The following is a 21,008-nucleotide window of genomic DNA, read 5'->3' on the forward strand; positions in this document are numbered from 1 at the left end:
CTGAATTCAGTTTATAATTTGTGAGCTTCCCAAAGGCACAGAGTGAGAAGTTGATGGCACACCAACTTCAGCTTTCTATTTGCAACCGAGAGGGAGGTTTAGGATCACTCGCAGTTTGAATTCTTTCTCCCCATTTGTATATTTTGAGTCACTTTATTCTCAATGAGACTCCCACAGAATAAACATAATCAAGCAGGAATAGGAGATGAAACTGCGCGTGCAGAAATGCCACGGAGGGAAACAGCCTTTGCCTCCCTGCACTGAGCCAGAGCTCAGCAGGAGGGTCACAGCTTCTACAGTGTCCCTCCGTACCAAGCTCCAGCAGAGCCACTGCTGCTTCTGCTGCTAATTAAGTAAGGACTGGACTATATTATACCTTTTTCTGACCATAAACAGCGATAGAAAATAGCCTTTCCCAGAAGAGACTAATGGAATGACAGCTGGCCAAAAATGTCTCCAACTGAAAGCAAAGTCAGGATTTCTGGTCCCACTGCGAACACGACAGTCACACGAACTGAGTCGTGGGGCTGAGGAGAGCGAGAGAGAAGAGTTCAGTGGAGCCTTGCTTTTAAAAGGAGAAAACGCGAGGAAGCCTCCAAAGAGGAAAAGGTTGGGGATCTGCTACCCCTGCAGCGTGAGGAGTGTCTGGTCTCTATCCGGAGCCAGCAATGAGCCACTCCAGCGCGCTGTGCTCAGCCCAGACACAGGATACAGGGCCTCAGTGGAACAGCAGCAAGGAGCAGCAGCCATCAGAGGGAGAGGAGAGAATTTAACACCTCATTGAGGCAAAAATTAAGTTTAGTAAAAGAACTGATGTTTAATATGTGGAAATACTTACGTATATTTGGAACGAAAAGAGCCTTTATTCTAACTAAGAGGGTGGCCCGACTGACTCCTACTCAAGAAAAGAACAGGATCTGGAAGGCGCAGGGCAGCAGGAGAGATTAAAGTGATGTAAATCCTCTAGAAGACTTGAAAGGGAATAATGGCTGTAAAAGCCAAAGATGCCCCACCAAAAAGGTGGAAGACACAAAGGCAAAACCCTTAAGTAGCTCTTATCAGAAGGGGAAAGAGCAAAGCCATTTACTGCACAAAAGAAGAGCTTTCTCACATAGTATAAATATAACTAGACTAAACATGATGTGGGCTGTTTATTTATTTGTACACCTACATCTTTTATTAAAAGGGAAAAAAGCAACCAAACCCCAAAGACTGCTTGCTCTGAGCATTATGACATCACAATCTAAATCACACTTAACTCAGGGTAGTTAAAGTAATCTGGGTGACAGCAAGGCGTTCCCTGTCCTAACACCCGGTGAAGCTACAAACAGCCTTCAGGACACTTCAGCAAGTGCCCAAGGTACAGGGTACCTTCTTCACCCACTCAGCTGAGATAGAAACTGAGTGGGTTCCCCATGCAAAAGGCACAGCTGAGGGAAGGGCTGACGCCACAAGTGTCAGAGAGGCACAAATAACTTCTCGCAACCATTGGTCAAACTGGAGACTCTCTGCTGGGTAATCACTTCTTGGACACGTATTTGAACCCCAGGCCTCACAGGGGGCAGAACATCACAGCATCGAATAAGCTTCGGTAAAAGAGACAAAGATGTTTTAGGATGTACTAATTTTATATTTGAACCCCAGGCCTCACAGCATCGAATAACCTTCGGTAAAACAGACAAAGATGTTTTAGGATGTACTAATTTTTCAGTATCACTGTATCAGAGACAATTTGTGCTGTAATTTTGGTTTTAACCCACTTTCCATTATGAGATATTTCAAATAAACGCCAAAAATTCATGTTGGTCACCAAGGAGACAACCTCCACTCAGCTGGAATGCAGCAAGTGTTTAATATTAATCACAGGAAGTCAAGAAATTAAGAAATATCATAGTTAAGTGAAACATACACATGGGTTTCAAGCACATGTTACATAATTATCTGAGTTTGTGCAGGCCACTAAGGTAAATGTTTTCTTAAGCAATTGTAATTTGAACTCCATCAAGTTATTTTCCACCATGACCCACAGTGATAACAAAAAATCTCTATTAAGTACTGTGATCCCTAGTTCCCAGAACTCAATATATGTTTTGGTCCACATTTCAGGTCATAGACATAAAGCATTTTAGAGTCTCACCGGTTACGATGCGCACCTTTTCATCTCAGTATTTGTCAACGTACCGTACCGTATATTGATGAGGAGTTCTTACACCACTGATCTTTCTCATAACTCGAACTTTCAACCATTCCCAGCTTTATCAATCGTTTCCCTCCCCACCCCCCAATAGATTCACTGTTTAAAGTCAGTCCCAAACCAGAAGAAATTTAAGGTGTTGATGGAAGGGTAAGTGCTTCTTTCCTCCACCATGCTGCTTAGTGAGTCCATATCAGATTCCATTTGGGAGGAGAAGGACCAGTGATACAAATCCTCCCAGTTAGGAACGCCAGTTCAAAAGGCAGGATTAGGCAGGTTCAGAGGATGCACCCACAATAGGTCCCCAGCTCTCACTGTACTCATGAAAGAAGAAAGCTTCTCAGCAGCAAGTGTTTGGGGAGGGGGGGCAGGATGGTGCTATTCAAGTACTTATATTATCTGCAATATACACCTGCAACAGCAGTAATGCCTCCTGCCAGCTCTTTGGTTAGAGCTGTCTGTGTTATCTCACTTCATTCTGTTCCTGTTATTTCATATTTACACTCTTCTTTCTCATCTCCAAAGTGCTGCTGTTACTGGAAGATACTCAGGTGCACCTAATGCCTTATTTATGCTGCAACATCAAATTCACTTCAGTAACAGATGGTGGTTGATGAACCCTAGAAATTTTTAACGCATGCTTCTCTTCTTGGTTTCATTAATTTAAAAGTAATCAATAATTTATATATATAAACAATTAATTCAGTCTCCCGCTCTTGTTCCTACAACAGCACAGAACCATCCAAACCACATGAAACAATTGCCTCAAACACCAGCCATGCTAAACAACTGCTCAGAAGGTCTTCCATCTCCCCCTGCCACAAAAGCTACCTGAAAGATAGTATTGCACAACTGGCTGTTTCCACAAAACAAATGCACAACTAAAGAATAGGACACACGAAGGTGTATTTATGGAAAGTAGCATTAAATCTGACAGATCAGATTCCTGATATCCCAAAATTTGCCACAGTGCATGTCTCAAAAACAAAACAAAAAAACCCCAAAAAATTAAGTGAGGGGGGAAAAAGCACTCACCCTCAACAGCCCTATTTGTCTAAAAAAGTATTGCAGAATTTTGCATGGAGAAAGCTCCCTTTGTAAGAAACAAGACAAAGGGCTGGACCCAGAGGCACAGCCAGGTAGGACTGATGATTCAGTGAGGGCTTTCAGGAAGGAAAAAAAAAAAAAAACCTCCTTCAGGAAAAGGTCCTCCTGCTCTAGTAGGGTTAAGAGGAAATCTTTGTTGGCTCAGTGTTGGGAACATTTAAAATATTTTCTCTAAAAAGTCTGCATAATTACGGCTGGCCTTGGTTGGCCTTCCAGCAACCAGTGCAGGCCGTCCACTGGCTTCGCACAGCTGGAGCCGTGTTTACAAGGGCTGGAGAGGGGAGCGCGTCTCAGGACGTGGTGGGTGGGCTGGGAACAGGAGGCACAGAGTGTGCTCACACGGCGCGCGGTGTGCTCACCAACATCAACACCCCTCTCCCCGCTCCCCCTCGAAAGCCCGACCCTGCACCTCAGTTCGTCAGACACCCCTTGGTACTCCCTATAAATATCTTCCCATCAGCACGTCCTCCCAGAAATGTCCATTAAATTACTCTTACGGCAGAGCAGAAAGGATTATTTATAAAGCTCCGCATTAGCAATCTTTTAGGGACCACTGCAGTAAGATAAATGCAGAAGCACTTTTTGAAAGGGAGGAATGTTTTCCCATCATGAAGCATTACCAAGAGAACATTATCTTCAATACTTTAATACATTTCAGTCAAAAGGCTATATGTGTGGTTTGACTATTGGTCTGAAATGGACTGCATTTACTGTATGCGCCTAGAAAAATAACACTTTTTAAAAAGGTAATTCTTTGTGCTTCTAAATGAAAGTCTGAACAATTGGGGGGAGAAGGAGATTCAAAAAAATAAATTAAGTCACAAGTTACCAATCTTATTCAGTGTTGAGGTACAATATGAAAATAGAGGATATAAACAAAGATAATTTTAAACTAAAAGTCAACAATGTGCTTCAAATATACCCAAACATTGCCAAAACTAGATGAGCTCCTTTCACAAAGTCTAGATTTTGGGAATATCAGAGACAATCTGGGCAGTGATGGCTGCTGCTTTGGCTGCTGTGCAACCCATTCAGAGAAAGGTTCAAGAAAATCCCACAACCAATAACTGGATGCAGAAGGCTGGCTCTGCAGAGGCTATGAAGCGTCCGCCACGCAGAAGTGGGGTATATTCTGAAGAGGGAACATACAAAGAACAGGCCAGAGAAATATGAGACCCTTAGACCTGAGGCACAGTCTAGGCTGTGCCACAAAGGAGTTCTAGAAACATAATTTGAGGAGCTCCTCATGAGCACCAAAAGGTGAGACAAAAGCTTTCCTTTCACACTAATTTTGTTATATCACCCCTGGGCTAACCTGCTGGAAAGCAGCTCTGAGGAAACAGACCTGGGAGTCCTGGTGGACAATAGGATGCCCATGAGCCAACAATGTGCCCTGGTGGCCAAGGAGGCCAATGGCATCCTGGGGGGCATCAGGAAGAGTGTGAGCAGCAGGTGGAGGGAGGTCATCCTGCCCCTCTGCTCTGCCCTGGGGAGGCCCCATCTGGAGCCCTGGGACCAGTTCTGGGCTCCCCAGTTCCAGAAGGACAGGGAACTGCTGGAGAGGGGACAGCAGAGGGCTACAGAGATGATGAGGGGCCTGGAGCATCTCTCTGATGAGGAAAGGCTGAGGGACTTGGGTCTTTTTAGTCTGGAGAAGAGAAGGCTGAGGGGGGATCTGATCAATGTCTATAAATACTTAAAGGGTGGGTGTCAGGAGGATGGGGCCAGCCTTTTTTCAGTGGTGCCCAGGGACAGGACAAGAGGAAATGGGCACAAACTTGATTCTAAGAAGTTCCACCTAAACATGAGGAGGGACTTCTTTCCTGTGAGGGTGGCAGAGCCCTGGAAGAGACTGCCCAGGGAGGTGGTGGAGTCTCCTTCTCTGGAGACATTCAAACCTGCCTGGACACGTTCTTGTGCAACCTGCTCTGGGTGGACCTGCTCTGGCAGGGGGTTGGACTAGATGATCTCCAGAGGTCCCCTCCAACCCCAAATCATTCTGTGATTCTGTGGTATAAATTGCCACTTCCATTTTCATATTAAAAAAACACCCCAACCTAACCTACCATGCTTTGCTCCTTTTAGCACTGCAAAGCTACCACAGTGACATGGAGTGTTTTGGATTATTTTCCATATAATTGAAGACCATCTATTTGCAAACCTTGCAAAAGCAGCAGAGAGACTGAGTTTCAGATCTTAGCTTCTATTTGTCACTCATGAAAAAACATCTTTTTGTAAATCTATCAATTTTGGAATGACTGAAGGGCAGCAAGCGTGAAACCTCATGTAATTTCTAAAGCATATCAGCAGAACCCATTTAAGACAGAAGAGGGGATAACTGGTAGTCTCTCCAACACTGCGTCTTCCAATGAAGCAGACCACCACTCACAATGCGATCCAAACAACACAGATCTGCAAAGCACTGTGTTACTTGCATCAAGAAAGGTACTGAAAACCTGATCTCTTACGTGTCAATGTTCCACTTTTGATCCGAGGGACTTAGGAGAGAGTGTTTTTAATAAGAAAATTCAAAAAACACCCTATGGCTTATGTGGGTAAAAAATAAAAATGAATGATAAACCACAGAGTCTTATTTTTCCTGGGTACACTGAACAATAGAGAAAAACATTCAAGTGGGGGAAGGGAGGACAGTGGTTTTGAGCATTCGGGAAAAAATGCGAGTCCTCTTACACAAAGAGTTTGCAGAGTTCAATTTTTAGTGGCATAGTCTGTTAAACAGTACCCATATTTTTCCTGTACACTTCACAAATTTTATATCTATAGCTAAGATGAAACTGAGTATTTCTGAAATTGGTAACAATACATAGGAATGAGAAGAATTTCTGAAGAGGCGTGCTGTGCTTGCTAAATAGAATTCAAAAGTTACTCATTAATTCAGTAATAGCTTTTCTGAAGAATATCTGACTCAAATGCCAGTTACAAATTCAAGGGTTCTAAGATCCAAGGGTGCTGCTTCATCATAAATTCCATAATTATACCACAAAGCTTTTTACAGTGACACCAACACAAATATTACATGTTCCTTCTTGCTAAATAAGCCTTGTTTTACAGGGATGAAAACTGAAGTCTGGCATAAGAAAAGCTGTTCCCTGGCTCCTCCTGATTTCAAATCCAATTTCCTATTCTATATCTAGAGGCTAAACCTACGTTTACATTCAATGACAGACGTGCAATGAACAAACGCACAATTGTATCCAGCAACCTTTCCCCTACTTGTGTTTACCTTTCTTGTCTCCAAAAAAATCAAGCCTGTCATTTTATAACCAGTTGTGACTGCAGGTCATGAGACCAGCAACATGAGCAGAACGGCCTCAGTGGTGTTAACCACATCCCTGCTTCTCCAGCTTTTTGACGTACCAGCACTCAGCGCCATGGAGGCTGTTGCTGGCAGTTCCACGGACACCCAGCTGGTTGAGTTAAGTCTACAAAGTGCTTTGGCTCATTTTTCTCCTCCCCTTCACTGCTCCATTTCTGGCCTATCCAGAATTATCCCGAGAACAGTCTGCCAGCAGTACTGCCCCCCGCCTCCAGCTCGTCTCTCCCTACCCACAGTATTGGCCAACACTGCAGGCTGCCTCCTCAGCATATTTTCCAACCTGCTTTTCCTGTTCCAAACAGGTTAAAAAATCATACCACCTTCTAAATCCTTACAAGAGTGATGTTAATCTTTATGCCACTAGCCAAAATACTCTAGTCATTACAAACCCTCTGAAAGCCACAATATCCAAAACTGAACTTGCCCTGTAGTTGGAAGGTCTTCAGGCCCTCTACAGCTGCAAGTGGCTACACTGGAATGTCATCATGATATTTCCCCAAAGTGGCTTACATTTAAAAAAGAACAATTGGATGACCTTCTGGTGCCAGCAAACAGAACAGAAAAAAAAAAAACAACCCAACCACCAAACCCCCTCAATATTGCCTTCACTGTACCCACAGTTTCCCCTGTCGTTAGGACACTGACTCTCTGTGATGCCATCATCAGTGCCTAGGCCTGTGGCATTATAATTTGCTTTCTTTTCTCAATCAGCGCCAAAACTGTCCCCACAACCTGAAAATTCTGAAATTCAGAATCCTTTATTTTCTGGGGGCTTACTTTTACAAAGTGAGATCAGGTTACTCTAATAAAAACCTTGACATGCTGTTATCTCTCAGCCACCAATATCTTTTATTTGAGCAAAAAGATCAAATTTAGAAGACAAGCAGAAGTCACATTTCATTGAGAACATGAAAGCTGCCTTCCTTATAAGCCTTCTCCTCCCCACAAGCAAGAGAAATGGTCTATTATTTACATGCACACTAACAGGTTTAATTCCAACTTTTTACTGCTTGTTTAGGATATATCCACTTAGGGCACGCAGATCATCATCTAACCTGTGCTCCAGATCCCTTATCCTTATGATAAGCCATTTTAGAAGGATTCAGGAGGCAAATACTAGACACAAAACATACCACATTGTAACCAATCTTAAAACTTATATTCATCAGGCATAGATGAGTTCAGTGTCAGTAAAGATCAAGTAAAAATGATTGTGTTTATAAGCTTCTGCACGGCTTTTCAGAAAAGGCAGTCCTGATCTTTTCAAGGCCATTTTAAATTAACACTATTACTACAGTTAATATTCAATGTAGTTTGCATGGATTTTGGCAGTAAAATTCATGTTTGCACAAGGGTTGCATTGCATCAAACAGAAAACACTCACACCTAATGCAATGGGAACGAGACCCACATTTTCAGAGCACGTTTAAATAGGAACTCATTAGATTAAGTTGCAGCAACAAGTGTTTCACTCAAGACGAGACTCAGACTGTCCTCTCCTCACTTAACCTCTCAGGCCCTGCCCGGAGATGAGGAAGCACCTATTCCTTGCCTGCTTTCCTGCTGTTCGGTTACAGCACACCTTTACTTTGCTCCCAACGCAGGACTTTGTATCACAAAGTACACACCTGGGCCTGGGAGGACAGATCCCTAATGGCAAAATAGTACAGAAAACATCGGGGAAAGATCTTACTCTTCCTGACAAGCCCACAAGCACTAGCTTTCAATGCAGCAAGAAAGGCTAAGTTCTACGGGTACTCCATTGCACACGTCAGAGAGATTTTTCCCAACAAACCTATTAACAGTTTTTCAGAGCTTCTGGAAAAAAATTGATGTAAGTTTTCCCCTCCCCAAAATACCATCATACATTTCACTCTTCCTCTCCTCAGTTACTCTGTTGTGGTTTCCATCCACCTCTTGGCCCTTCTGGTGGATGGTGGTAAGAAGAAATAGAACCATGTTTCCTTCATTTTGCCCTTGTATACTTTTTAATATCATTCTTTTAAAAGCACCCAGAGTAAAGATTTTGAAGCTTATTGCAGGCTTTTAGAGCTATAGTTGCATGAATTTCAAGCATCCTAAGTTAATTTAAAAGAGAATATACACGTACAAGTGACTCGAGGGAGTCGCACACCTGCTTTTCCCCCACCCCCAGGAAGCAGAAAATTAAGTGCTGGTAACAGCTCATGATTAAAAACACAGCAACAAGAACTTTCTGAAGTTACAACGGTGTTAACAGCCAAGCTAGAAGGTAGGGACCAGTACAAGAAATTGACATAAACCAGAACAATTGCACATTCATCATGTCTACCATAAAAGCAGCTTTCCCAAAACAAAAGCAACGCAAGATGTTGTTCACATTTTTACTTATTGCTCAAGAAGGTAAGAATGTCCTTGAAGGTCTACAAGCAGTACAAGGCATCGAACATCCCCAGGCTTTTGACACAAGGTGGGTTGCATTCTCGTAAGTCTGAATTTTTTATTCTATTTGTATTGGCTCAACTTTGCTAGCCTTTTGTCTAAACTCTCCCTTGTTTCCAACCATTCCTTTGTACTTTCCACTACCTCAACATTCTTACTGCAGGCTCAGAAGTCTGAGTAAAATAAATACTCATTACACTTACAGGAAGAAAGAGGAAAGGGAAAAGGAAAGGGGAAGGGGAAGGGAAATCCCAGAATTTTAAAACTAAAATTTCTAATGTCAAAACTTAGGGGTTTATATGTTTTCACTTAAAAACATACCTTGCAAATGAGCTTACTGCAATTTTTTTTTTAAAGGAAACACAAGTTTCTCTTATAAGCCCCTCACTTCAAGAGCTAATGGTTTTCTTCCTGTTAGTTCTTTTGCTACATTCACATTTTAAATGAGTTAAAAATACCTCCCTCACTCGAACTGTGTGGGAAATATCATGAGACAGGGAATGTTTCAAAGCAGCAAAAATCTACAAAGACCTCTCACGTGTTTGAAGGTTAAGGGTTGTGAGAGAGAGTGTTTGTTTAATTTTAATAGCAGAACTGTTGATATACAAATACTTTCCCCCCCATTCATTCCTAAATTCACAGAACTTTCTCTTGAACAAATGAGGTAGTCCCAAAATGCAGCAAGTGCTAGAGCAACATAAGAAAATCTAATACTAAACATTAAAAATACCTCCTTATTTTTATGATACCTCTTTCTATACTACATGCACGCTCTAGTCCCAGTGATTAACGCACATGAGGTCCTCTACAAAGAGGATTTCTAAAGACTGTCAGTTCTCGGTGCTCAACACAACCGAAGGAAATGACCTGAGAGATGGGGGAACGGCTGAAAATGAAAACAAGCCTACATCATCAATTTGGCTTTTTTTTATGAGGGGAAATTAACACATAGAGTATGATTCAGAATTTCAGACATGGGCCTTAGATGGAGGGGGAAAGCAAATGTCAAGTCTGTTTTTTCTCATGCTGGACTCCAGCCCCCTCTGAGCTGTATGGACAGCCTGCTCTGCCAAGGCAGCATCAGGAGGCGGGCAACTGATTGTGTCCCACTGTATCTGGCCACTGTGGCAGGAAATCCAGCAGCTGTGGATCTGGAATAGGCTGGAAACAAGATCCAAAACAGCAACAGCAGCAGATTTGCTCTCTGCCAACAGTAGCTTACAAACTCCAGCAAGGAGGAGCTGAACAAACAGCTTGAGAAAGTCACCACCTCTCAAAGAGGAAACCCTACCAGTATTGAGGCCATTTTACTGCTCAAGGAAACCAAGAACCAACCACAAGGCCAAGAGCAAGTAAATCAATCAGCAAAGTATAAACACCACACTCGGATCTACCAGTCGGGAGCAGAGCGCCATCGCAACCAAGTGCATGTGCTACCTAGGCTGCAATCATGGGTTTTGCTACCAAATTTAATCGGTCATAAATCCTTAAAATTTATGTTATTGGTATCACTTTACTTTCTTAAAACCAGCTAAAGAGTCATTTGCTTGGTTCCCATGGTTTCTTATGTTCTAAAATAGTGCGACTTTAAAGTGTGACTTTTGGGTCATACTTAAAGCACTCCTTTTGCCAAACCATTTCCACTGGATTTCTGTTAGAAATTTTAATAATTTCTTTTTTGTAGAGCAATTTTTAAAAGTTCATTTTTCCAACCAAATGGAGTCAGATACTACTGTAATTGTCACAATTTGAAATGAAATTACACATATCTAAAAATCCCTTTGCATATCTATGAATGCACCGCCCTACATAGAAAATATTTAAAATAGAAAACCAAGAACAAAGTAATAAAAAGAATTAAATCAACTGTTGCATAGGAAACATAGCAACCTCCAATTTTAATGCTAATGGACATCAGATTATTTACTGACATGGGTACACAGAGACTGCTACTGCAGTTGTGAGCAGGGAAACCCTCAGGCCCACAAGTATCTGTATTTCAAGCAGGGTACTAGCAAACCCTGATGGAAAGGGGACATCTACTGGTAGCAAAGATTACTGTAGGTAGTAAATACCAAACCAGTAGTTTAATAAAATTACAATACCAAACTAAAAGTTCATTGTTGCTCCTGACAAATCTAAAAACTGTTACTCGTGCCACTAAATAGAGATTACTAAGGAAAAAACCCACCCCAAAAAGCACAGCAAAGGATGCTGTCTCAAAGACACAACTTACATTCAATAGACACAATTATGACAGCCCTTCAGTAATATTCACAAAAGGCATTTTATTTAAACTCTACTTTTTTGTAATCAGCAAGCACACAGAAACCAACTTCAATTACCTACATTTTTAAAAAAATCATCAAGTATATAAAGTAAAATGCAAAAGGAACATAATAACACACCAATATAAGAAACAACAGTTGGCCTCCCAGCCCCGGAGCAGACTGTCCCCTCACAGCTGAGCCATACGGACCCCCAGGGCAGGGGGGTCACAGGCACTAAGCCAGGAAAGCCAGGAAGGGGAGCCTAAATTAGGCAGGATTTGTTTCTTTGCCTCTTGCAAGAAAACGTCACACACCAACTGCAAGCACAGTCTGGTTGTGCCAGTGGCTGAGGGAAAAATAGCTGTGTGCCATCAGGTGTGGGGTGTTGGGACACGGCAGAGGGAGGCCAACATGGCGGGGAGATGGGTCCTCCAGGGCCACTGGCTCCCCTGCACCCCGGACCCTCCCTGCCAGGGCAACCGCTCTGTGTGGGCCTGTCTCCTTTTTACTGCAGAAAAGACTAAAATGGCCAGGCGGCAGGTGAAGGCCTCCTTCACTTTTCACCTCACGTCAGCGGCGGGTCCCTGGTGGGGGCCGATGGGGGCAGCCAGCGGGAGCAGAAGGGCCCACTTTCCTCTCACCCCAAACCCGCACCAGCCGCTGTGCTGCTCAGAGGCTTCTTTAACAGATACAGCCTTCCCACCGAGTGGGGCTCGCGTCAGCGTGGGACCCCGCTTCGAAGGTTTAAACCATCACGAAGGTGTTAAAGAGGAAGGGGAACATGTACAGGTGCCACATGGCTGATGGTTACATGAGGGGCTCCACGCCAGCCCTGGCTCAGCCCTCCCAACTGCCAAGGAAGGCGCAAATTGTGTCTAAACAAGAATGGAAGGAGCTGCTAAGGACTATATATGTTTTTAGTAGATTAAGCATCATTTTGGCTAACAGAAAAACAGACGTTCCATGCAGGCTATTAAGAGAAAAATAAGATATTTCAGGAGATTGCAAAGCCATAACCCAGAGGTGAGCAGCTGGAGCGTGGGCACCTGGAGGGCCCACAGCCGAGACACTCTGCTGCTCTGGGCAGGGAGTCCCCAAAATTTTAAAAGGGAGAAGCTTTCTCCTCAAAGGCATAAGGGTCTGGTCCTCCCCAGTATTACTTTAAAGTCAGATTTTTAGTAGACGTTGCCAAGAAAAATCTTGGAAACAGATTAATTTTGACACTTTAAAGTAACGCAAAAGCCTTCTTTCCAGTCCCACCTGATTGGGATAAAACTTCAGATGGGAGGTCTTAATGGTGAAGTGGCAGCTGGCACGGGATGCTTCTGACCAGAGAGAAACAATTTTTTTTCCTTTCCCTTTACCATTTTTACTACAGAAAGGTTGTCTGGCTCCATAGTGACATAAATGTAGCATTTTGCCTGGCACAGAAAAGGAAGTGACACAATAGGCCAATTAAACCCAAACATGAACACAATTTCCAGTTCAATACTTCGTTTCTTCTCACACCAGGAGGAGGGAACTAAGCACATGAACAGTGACTTCGCGTTGCCTAAGAAGTGTTCCACTACAAGAGAAATATATATTATGCCTATTTCTGGCTTAGCAGCACATGCAAAAAGAAAAAATTCACAGCACTCTCCAAGGAACATACACTTACCTAAATCTAGGAGAAAGAGGAAAAAAAAAAAAGAAATGAGTAAAAGGTTCTCTAATAAATAATGATACACCATGAAAATACATTAAAACAAAGTGTAAATTACTTCCAAAAGCCAATACACATTGTAAGCATCTCTTTTATTTGTTGTAATATAAAGAAGCATACATCATTCAGTTCTTTTAAGTACAACTCAAAATATACACTGACAAAAAAAAAGATCAATTCAGACATCCATGAACTTGTCTCAACAGGATTCATGACGTTTTGCTCTGCTGGTATTGCACTTGGAATGGTTTCGAAGTAAGGCACAGTAAAAACAAAGTCATTTAGTGCTTCTACAGCAGATGTCTTTTTTTAAACACATGCTACATGACGTAAAAGTACTTCTTCTAGCTTATGTATATATACAGATGTGGAAAAAGAAAGAAGCATGCACTAGAAGATTTAGATTTCAACATGTCTTGTTGTTTCATAATATACAAATAAAGTAGTTTAAAGATGTAAACAAATTGCATGCACATAAACTAGAGCAAAATCTTTAGTACAGTATCTGAAAGCTATTATGCTTAAATAAAAAAATATAACTTATTAGTACTCAGGTTTATGTGCCATTTTTTGTCCTGTGGAGATTAGAAGTTTGGTGCTGGGGGCAGGGAATTATGGGCGGGCAGGGAGGATTTTCCTGGTTTTGCCATTGTATTTGTTTTTGTGTGTTACATGTCGGCAGCAGTACATCGGTAAGACAGACATATATGGCTTTTGCAAAACAATGTATAATGAAAACATAAGAAAGCACAATTGCATTTGGGGTCCGGCATCCTGGTATTTTCCAGTCAAAAACAAAACAAAACAAAAATCAATATGATCTAAGCTTTGAACTGGGAAAGCTATGCATTCCAAAAGACCTTTCTAAAGACATTTAAACTCTACAAAAAACAGACACTTTGCCAAGTATAAATGTTTAAAAACTAAACACAGAAGAATCTGAATGACTCAAGCTTCGCTTTCCACTTCAAATGCTACTGAACAGGTTTCTCCCATGGCTGCGATAGCTGAAGTGCTCTTAGATTGTCTTCAGAATTAACTAGATGCCAGGAGTGGGTTTGCTTATTTTTAAACAAGTACATTAGAAATTAAGTAAATTAACTGCATAATTTTTGGTTTCACTTTATCTTTGGCATAGGAAAAGCCATTTCTCAAATTAAATACAGGACATGTACCACTCTGCATTCCAACATATTATGCTGAAAAGGCACATTTGCTGCTGCCTGGGTGACAAGGGAAGACTTCTCATTTTGCAGAAGGCACGGTGTTTAGTGCAACATTCTTTCCCCATCCCCCAGAGAGTGTTTAGTTACACCAAGTACAGTTCTACACAGCGGCTTCCCAGGAGCTGGCCGTGTTTCTCAGCCACTGCTTTCTTAGCTAGATCCAGGCTTGGAAAAGTCACCAACGCCTCTCCGCTGGGCTGGCCACTAAAGTTGTAAAGCAGGAGGATGGAATCTGCATGGAGCTGCAACGGCACAAGAAGACAAAAGAAAAAAAAAACAACACAGTTAAGATCAAAAACCACAGCTGGAATTGCAGTTCGTAATTCAGGGCATCTGGTTCAATCCAACCCTGTGTCCGTAGTGAAAAGATTTTGGATGTGAGAACAGGAAGGAGGAGAAGGCCTTGGAGAACAGCAGCAGCTCTTATTCTGCTGTTGTGCTGAGCAGAACGATGCAGACCATTCCATGCAAAGATATTGCTAGAGAAATAATTCAGATTAAAAGTTTACAAGAAAAGAAAGACTTAGATGTTAATAAAGGGCAAACAGATCAAGAAAGTCCAGGCATTCAGCAAATAATTCTTGCACTATGTGGACTACTGGCCAAGTGACAAAGGCTATAAGGCATGTGAATACTCACACGTAAAGTTAAAAGAAAAAATTATATAACTGTATGAGAGTTCTGTGTTGGGAGGATAAGCTGAACTTAACAGTGCAAGACATTGTTCAGTAAAACAAAGTAAAGTTTGGTGCAGTCCAACTGGATTCAAGAAACCCTTCTTGCATTTTTATCAAAGATAATAAAAAACCAGGATAGCAAGTGAGATTATTTAGTCACTGGAGCCAATTTACTTTGGAGTGCATTTGCCCTCCTGAATTCTTAAAAGACAGCTTCAAAATGCTGAGTTTAAAGCAGATATCTCTGCCTGCCCTATGGCACCCCAGCCATTTCTCACAACATGCTGGAAGTCCTTCCAGGCTAAGTTCGGAAGCCCTATTTGTTGGGTAGAAATGGATCTCAGTGAAGTTTCAAAACCAAAGTTTGAAGGGTCAAAAGCTCAGCATACAGAATTAGTTTGTTGGAGAAATCAGTGCCAGCTAAAAAACACATGCTGTAAACCCAACCAGTTTTATGAGTATTAACCCAATTCAAGTTAAGCTCATGTGACATATGTCCTCGTGATTTTATAAAAGGTTAAAATATTTAAGAATTTCAATTTTTGTAAAATTTGCATGTGCCTGGTATACTCCAAGAAATATCAGACCTCTCAGTTATTACCAGCAGCAGTTTCTGATCAGCTTTACAATCAAGCATATGAAAATAAAACAAATACATGCCAGAGCTTCAGTCACCCAAACTCTTAGCAGGCAGTAAAAGTATTCTTAAGATACAAGCAACAGTACGCTTTAGAAACTAAAAGCATATGTAAGACAGTTAGCACAGAATTCATATAATTAAATTCTGACAGAACTAAAGTTAGTCAAGGAATAGCATGCAGAAGGAAATTCACAGACAAATAAAACATCAGGTCTGAAGCCCGTTTGGGGTTTGGAAGCAATTTTGGTTTATTTCAGAATAACACTGTGCTCAAAGAGACTCGCACACAGTTTGGGTTGAGCTGCAAATCTGAGCTAAAAGACAGTCTGCCCTAAAGCAGCTTTTTGCTGTTAATGCATATAGGATCAAGTCATTTAACACATTGGTCCTAGACGTAAGTTCAATATTGCAGTTCAGAGTCAGCCGAAAACACAGGTGGAGCATGGTTAGACCTCTGGAGCACAGAGGAGAGCTTTAAAAAGTAGCTTAAATAGCAGCCTTGGTGTAATACCAAGGTAAGGATCTGGAAATTCATGTTATAAAAGTTAGCAGAGAAGTCTACACATTTTGCAAGCAAGATAATTAGAAGGGTTAAATAAACCCCTTCAGTTCCATTTTAAGACACACTAGTTTTAGGTTCTTATTTATCTAAATTTATAGTTAGAAATAGATTTTTTAATGTAGGTACATTTTTTAAAATATAGATTCAAAACCATACAAATCTTTTTTTCTGGGTGTTTTGTTCTAGAAAGAGTGCTATCTGTGTGATAGCACTTTGGACTGCTTAGAATTCAGAATGAGCTACCCCATGAATTATTTTCCAGTCAAAGGCTGTTTCCATCCCATACATAGTAGAACCCTGTTGCTGATCTGGTTTTCCAGTTAATCTGGGTAAATCAAGAGAGCCAAACAGATTGTCCAAGGTCACATAAATATGGAAATGCTCAAAATACTAATGGGTGTTCTTCTGTACACCACTGGGCCATGCAGCCTCTAATCCAGCTTTCCTTAGCAGATCTAACAGGATCATGAGAAACTAATTCATTTGAAAACAACTGAGCTGATGGTGATTATGTGAAGGTAGCTTTATCTGTGAAGGTACTTCTTGCAAGGCACAGTATTCAATTGCCACTTTTTGTACTGAAAGCTTTGTGTGGTTTTTGTTTGAGGAGAAAAGTAGCGTAGAAAAATAACTAATCAGTAGAATTTTGAATAGAATACAATAGGTATCGGGAAGTCACAAACTCCACATAGGTCACAACAAAATTTCTGTAGGAATTATGGGTTAGTGCCAAAAACGTAGGGAAGTTTGCCATTAGCAAGTTTAGTTAGTTGCATTAGAGAGCCACTATATGAAAGAAAGCTCCTCTTGGATTAAAAAAAAAATGAAAAAAAAAAAAGAAAGAAAAAGTAATAGTTCACATTGCATCAGGGAGATGAAGAAACAGAAAAATTAATGTTGAAACAGCTGTGTGATTCACAAAAGAGAAAGCTAGAGGTTTGGGGGTTTTTGGCACATATGTTTGTGTCTGCTTTGTAGCCATAACAAGAAAAAAAAAAATCATCTAAACTGCTGTGCTAAAAATAAAACATTGGCCTGAAAGAATCACATGAGAAATGAACACTAATAAAGCCTTCTGGAGTTTAACACCCCATCTGAGCGGAACCAGGCAATCACACTACCTCCACCACTGCTATTCCATCAACTACAGATCACAACTGGCTGTTTCTTTATGTTAGTTGATTTTTTAATAGGACAAGAGCAGAAAGGTTAAAGCGAGGACCCCAACACAAGCTAAAAAGGAGGAAGAGCTGTAAGCGAACAGCTCAGTATCACCAAGCCCTTCTTTCCCTTCCCATTCACCACTGGAGACCAAGTTTCTGCCAGTCGCATCTTACCTTCTTCAGAAGTTACAAGGAGTTACAAACAGACCCACTCTTTCGGTGCTTGTAACACACTCCTTGCTTGATCGCTCAGCTGAATAAGGCCATTGTAGTCATCAGGCGCATACTACAGTACAAGTGTAATACGTGATAATCAGCGAGAGAAGGAACAGTTCTGGTACAGCAAGCCACACAGACCATCATTTGCAACCATAATTAAGAGCATCAGCTATAATAACTGGCAGGAGACAGTGAATTTGACAGATACTATTTTTGTGCAAGATAAAACAAAAAATGCATTAACCAAATTACCAGTTGTAGAAATAAATTTAAAGTAAACGCATGTGGGGAATATTCTAAACTGTGTATTTGAACTGTTCCTTATCAAGGAAGGGAAATAGTTCAGACCATGAAGTGCTCTTTTTTTCTTTCTACTCATGAGACAGCAGCATCAGGTAATAAAACTCCTAAGTTTGCATAATCATGTTTCCAGTAATGACTCTCACTGGGACAGCTGAGCATCTTCCAGCACGCATACTGAAGTGGGGGATTAGAACTAGGGTACAGATCTCATTCATGTCTTGCAGTCATGGAAATAAACTGTGGCTTCTCTAGGGCTGAGTGATAAACACTTCAGTGCATATAATATTTGCATTACATAGATTACGCACCCGTGCAGCTAAAGTAAAGCAATGTCCCAGCATGAATGCACTTAAAAGATAAATTGGCATTTACTCTAGTATAGTGTATTTCCACATAGAAAAAAGAAATAAACTATACAATGTAACTGCATCATGATAGGTTTGTAGTAGAAGAATATTAAAATAAGAACAGTGACTGCACAGTACAGTCATACCAATCAAACAAAACGTCACATGTCAATCAGATCTAAGAAATATTTGAGATCCTGGATCTAAACAGTAACCGTGCATGCTATTGGAGGGCCTGGTACAAATATGAAATCTATAGTCAGTAAATAGATCTTGGGTAATATGAAACATTGTTTTGTATCTATCTCATAATCTTTCCAAAATTATACACCCCGGAAAGGGACTGCACAGACATGTTACAAAGACTTACTTTGGAGTGGCTCCTGTAAGACAAACCGTTCAGCATAACCCAAGTTCTAGAATATCCTTTTAGTGGCAATGTTTCCTATCTCTGCCTAAAATGGCTGTTTTGAAGTAACATTTTAGAAGGTTGCAAATGCACACCAAGTAGCCTTCCTTTGATATTTCTATAATACAAAAAGTCTCCTGCCAGCTTAGGGAGAAAAGGTATTATGTTTGGGCATACAGGACATGTTGTATCCATCCAAAGCGAAATTGAAAAGAAAAAAAAAAAAACAAAACAACCATCACAGTATACAGCTTCCACAGAGAACAACAACCAAGAGCCCAGAGAATGTAAAAGAAAAGAACCTTCCAGAATTTTTACTACTGAATTCTAGCCACCTTCACATCTAGACCCATGCCATTAAGGGAAAGACAAATATAAGAAGTATTTTCTAGATAGTCTCTGCCAGGGCAACCAAACCGTGCAAATATTAGAGTTATCAGTTCCCAGACCTGCCCTTGAAATGAGTCTACAAAACGTGAGTTTACTCTTTGGAAGGAATGTCTCAAGATAGTACATACTTTAGATTATCAGTAGATGTACAGTAAGCAAAGGTCCATAGTCTCTTGTGAGGGACAGTGTTTAAAAGGTTACACTTGAAATGCATAAACAATGAGGAAAACGTGAAAGCAGCGAAACATCCCTGCACAGAAATGTCAGAGTTGTCAGAGCTCAGCCCCAGGCCTAAGGAAAGAGAGAGAGGAAGAAAAAAAGAAAGAAAAAAATCTATTGCTAAATGCCTAGCAATAGAAGCAACTTCTAATCACAAGAAAGATAGGTAAGAGACTGCCACTAATCAAAACAGGAGTTGTGGAACAGTAAATTCTTCAAACCTACAGAATTCAAAAAGCAGTACTGCAAACCAAGCTAGGAAATAAAGTGGGGGAACTCTTATTCCCTCTGAACGAAACTGGAACTAACTTAACTTGCCCAAGGAAGTACCTGATCATGAATACTTCTGGTTCTGTCTGCATTTCAGAAACCCATAAGAACAAACCAGAACCACCCAACCTTCCAACCTAAAAGACTGTGATTCTTTCTCACCCAGGGACTTCACTCTCATTGTGTCAACAGCAGCATTAAAATATAGTGGTCTACTAGAATGATGCAGTAGGAAAATCCTGCTTTTTAAGCCATGACTTAATCTATGGAACACAAATCTCAATCAGAGCTTTCCCTCAACTCATCCTATTAAACTGGATACTCTCATAGGCTCATAGTTGATGAACAGGGAAGAACTATTTCCTAGAATGACTGAAGAAGAATGTAGAAATAAATTCAGACAATAAAGCAATTTCTCTTTCCCCTTTGTAGCAGTCATTGACAAGTCTAGCTTGGTCTAGTAAGGAAGATTCCACAGAATACCACCGTTAAATGAAGAGCTCCATTACAGAAGTCAGCCTCAGATGTTAAGGACATCGAAATCTGGCTCTCAGCATCCACACTGGTGCTATACGGACTTCTAGTGATCAGAGATGGGAGCCAGGATCAAGAAAGATGAAAACTAAATATAGAAACTAGGTATGGGATAAGCTTTGTTTTTTGAACATAACCTTAAACATAACCAAAGGAGGAAGCAAAACAGAACCTTTGCAAGTGGTTACTAAATAATATTCTGGGGTCAATGATTAGCTCTAGGGCAGGCTCAAGATAGCAGGAAGACTATGCACATACTGAACAAAACCCCACAACTGCCTGGAGCAGAGATTGCATTGAACAGAGAAGAACGGTGTCCCCTGCTCCCTACCTCCTTCTTATTGTTACCTCCCCCGTGACAGTGGCGACTTCTATAGCTTGAGACATGTCTGTTAATAAGGGTAAAATGATGTTTCCTGAAGGACACGTTGGTTCTTTACAGAATCAGCAGTTTATCTTACGAGCTTAAGGTAAATACCTTTCTAGGTATTAGCATTCGAAATGGCAGACATTTCAACTCATGTATATTAAATAACAGCTATTATAATATTAAATAACATATTAGAATAGACTATAATACTACTAAATGACAGGTGTACATTAAATAACACTAAGTCCTGTCTCCTAAAGCAGATGGTCATTTCTGACCAACAGCCACATCCGGTGTGGCAGCATCTCCCAGACAGGCCATCTGCTATGCTTACAGCAGCACAAAGCCTTTGAAGATGACAGGAACCAGAGACAGACTGGTTAATAACGAGGTAGCATACTAGACTCCTTGTTTTGTGTATTATTTTTTTCTTCAAGCTAGTTTATTTCTTTCAGAAATACCTGCTGTGTTGAGGGGAATTGTGGGACTGTCCTTGTTCCCTCACAGACTGTGCACAAATTTAAATGCGTCACTAAACAGCAAGATATTGATTTCCATTTCATTTTTGCAATTCCTACAGTGGACACTCAAAGAGCAGTCTAAAACAGCATATGCGAGCAATGTTGGGGGGGGGGGGGGGGGGGG

General features: G+C 41.1%; 1 protein-coding gene across 6 annotated transcripts in view; it reads right to left on the reverse strand.

Moving 5' to 3' along the window:
- Positions 1 to 13,107: 13,107 nt before the first annotated feature.
- Positions 13,108 to 21,008, reverse strand: part of ESRP2 (epithelial splicing regulatory protein 2) — a 48,532-nt gene continuing 40,631 nt past the window's right edge. For 5 of the 6 annotated variants that reach the window (XM_014942552.1, XM_014942553.1, XM_014942554.1 and 2 more), the window contains exons 16-17: positions 17,477 to 17,588; positions 13,108 to 14,502 (exon numbers count right to left, since the gene is read on the reverse strand). In XM_014942552.1, the coding sequence (XP_014798038.1) occupies positions 17,499 to 17,588 (90 nt within the window). In that variant the 3' untranslated portion in view covers positions 13,108 to 14,502; positions 17,477 to 17,498. The remainder of the gene's footprint in view (positions 14,503 to 17,476; positions 17,589 to 21,008) is intronic. The other variant, XM_014942555.1, reaches the window with a different exon arrangement.

The sequence above is a fragment of the Calidris pugnax genome, unplaced genomic scaffold (genome assembly GCF_001431845.1).
Source record: "Calidris pugnax isolate Ruff unplaced genomic scaffold, ASM143184v1 scaffold28, whole genome shotgun sequence".
Lineage (NCBI taxonomy): Eukaryota > Metazoa > Chordata > Aves > Charadriiformes > Scolopacidae > Calidris > Calidris pugnax.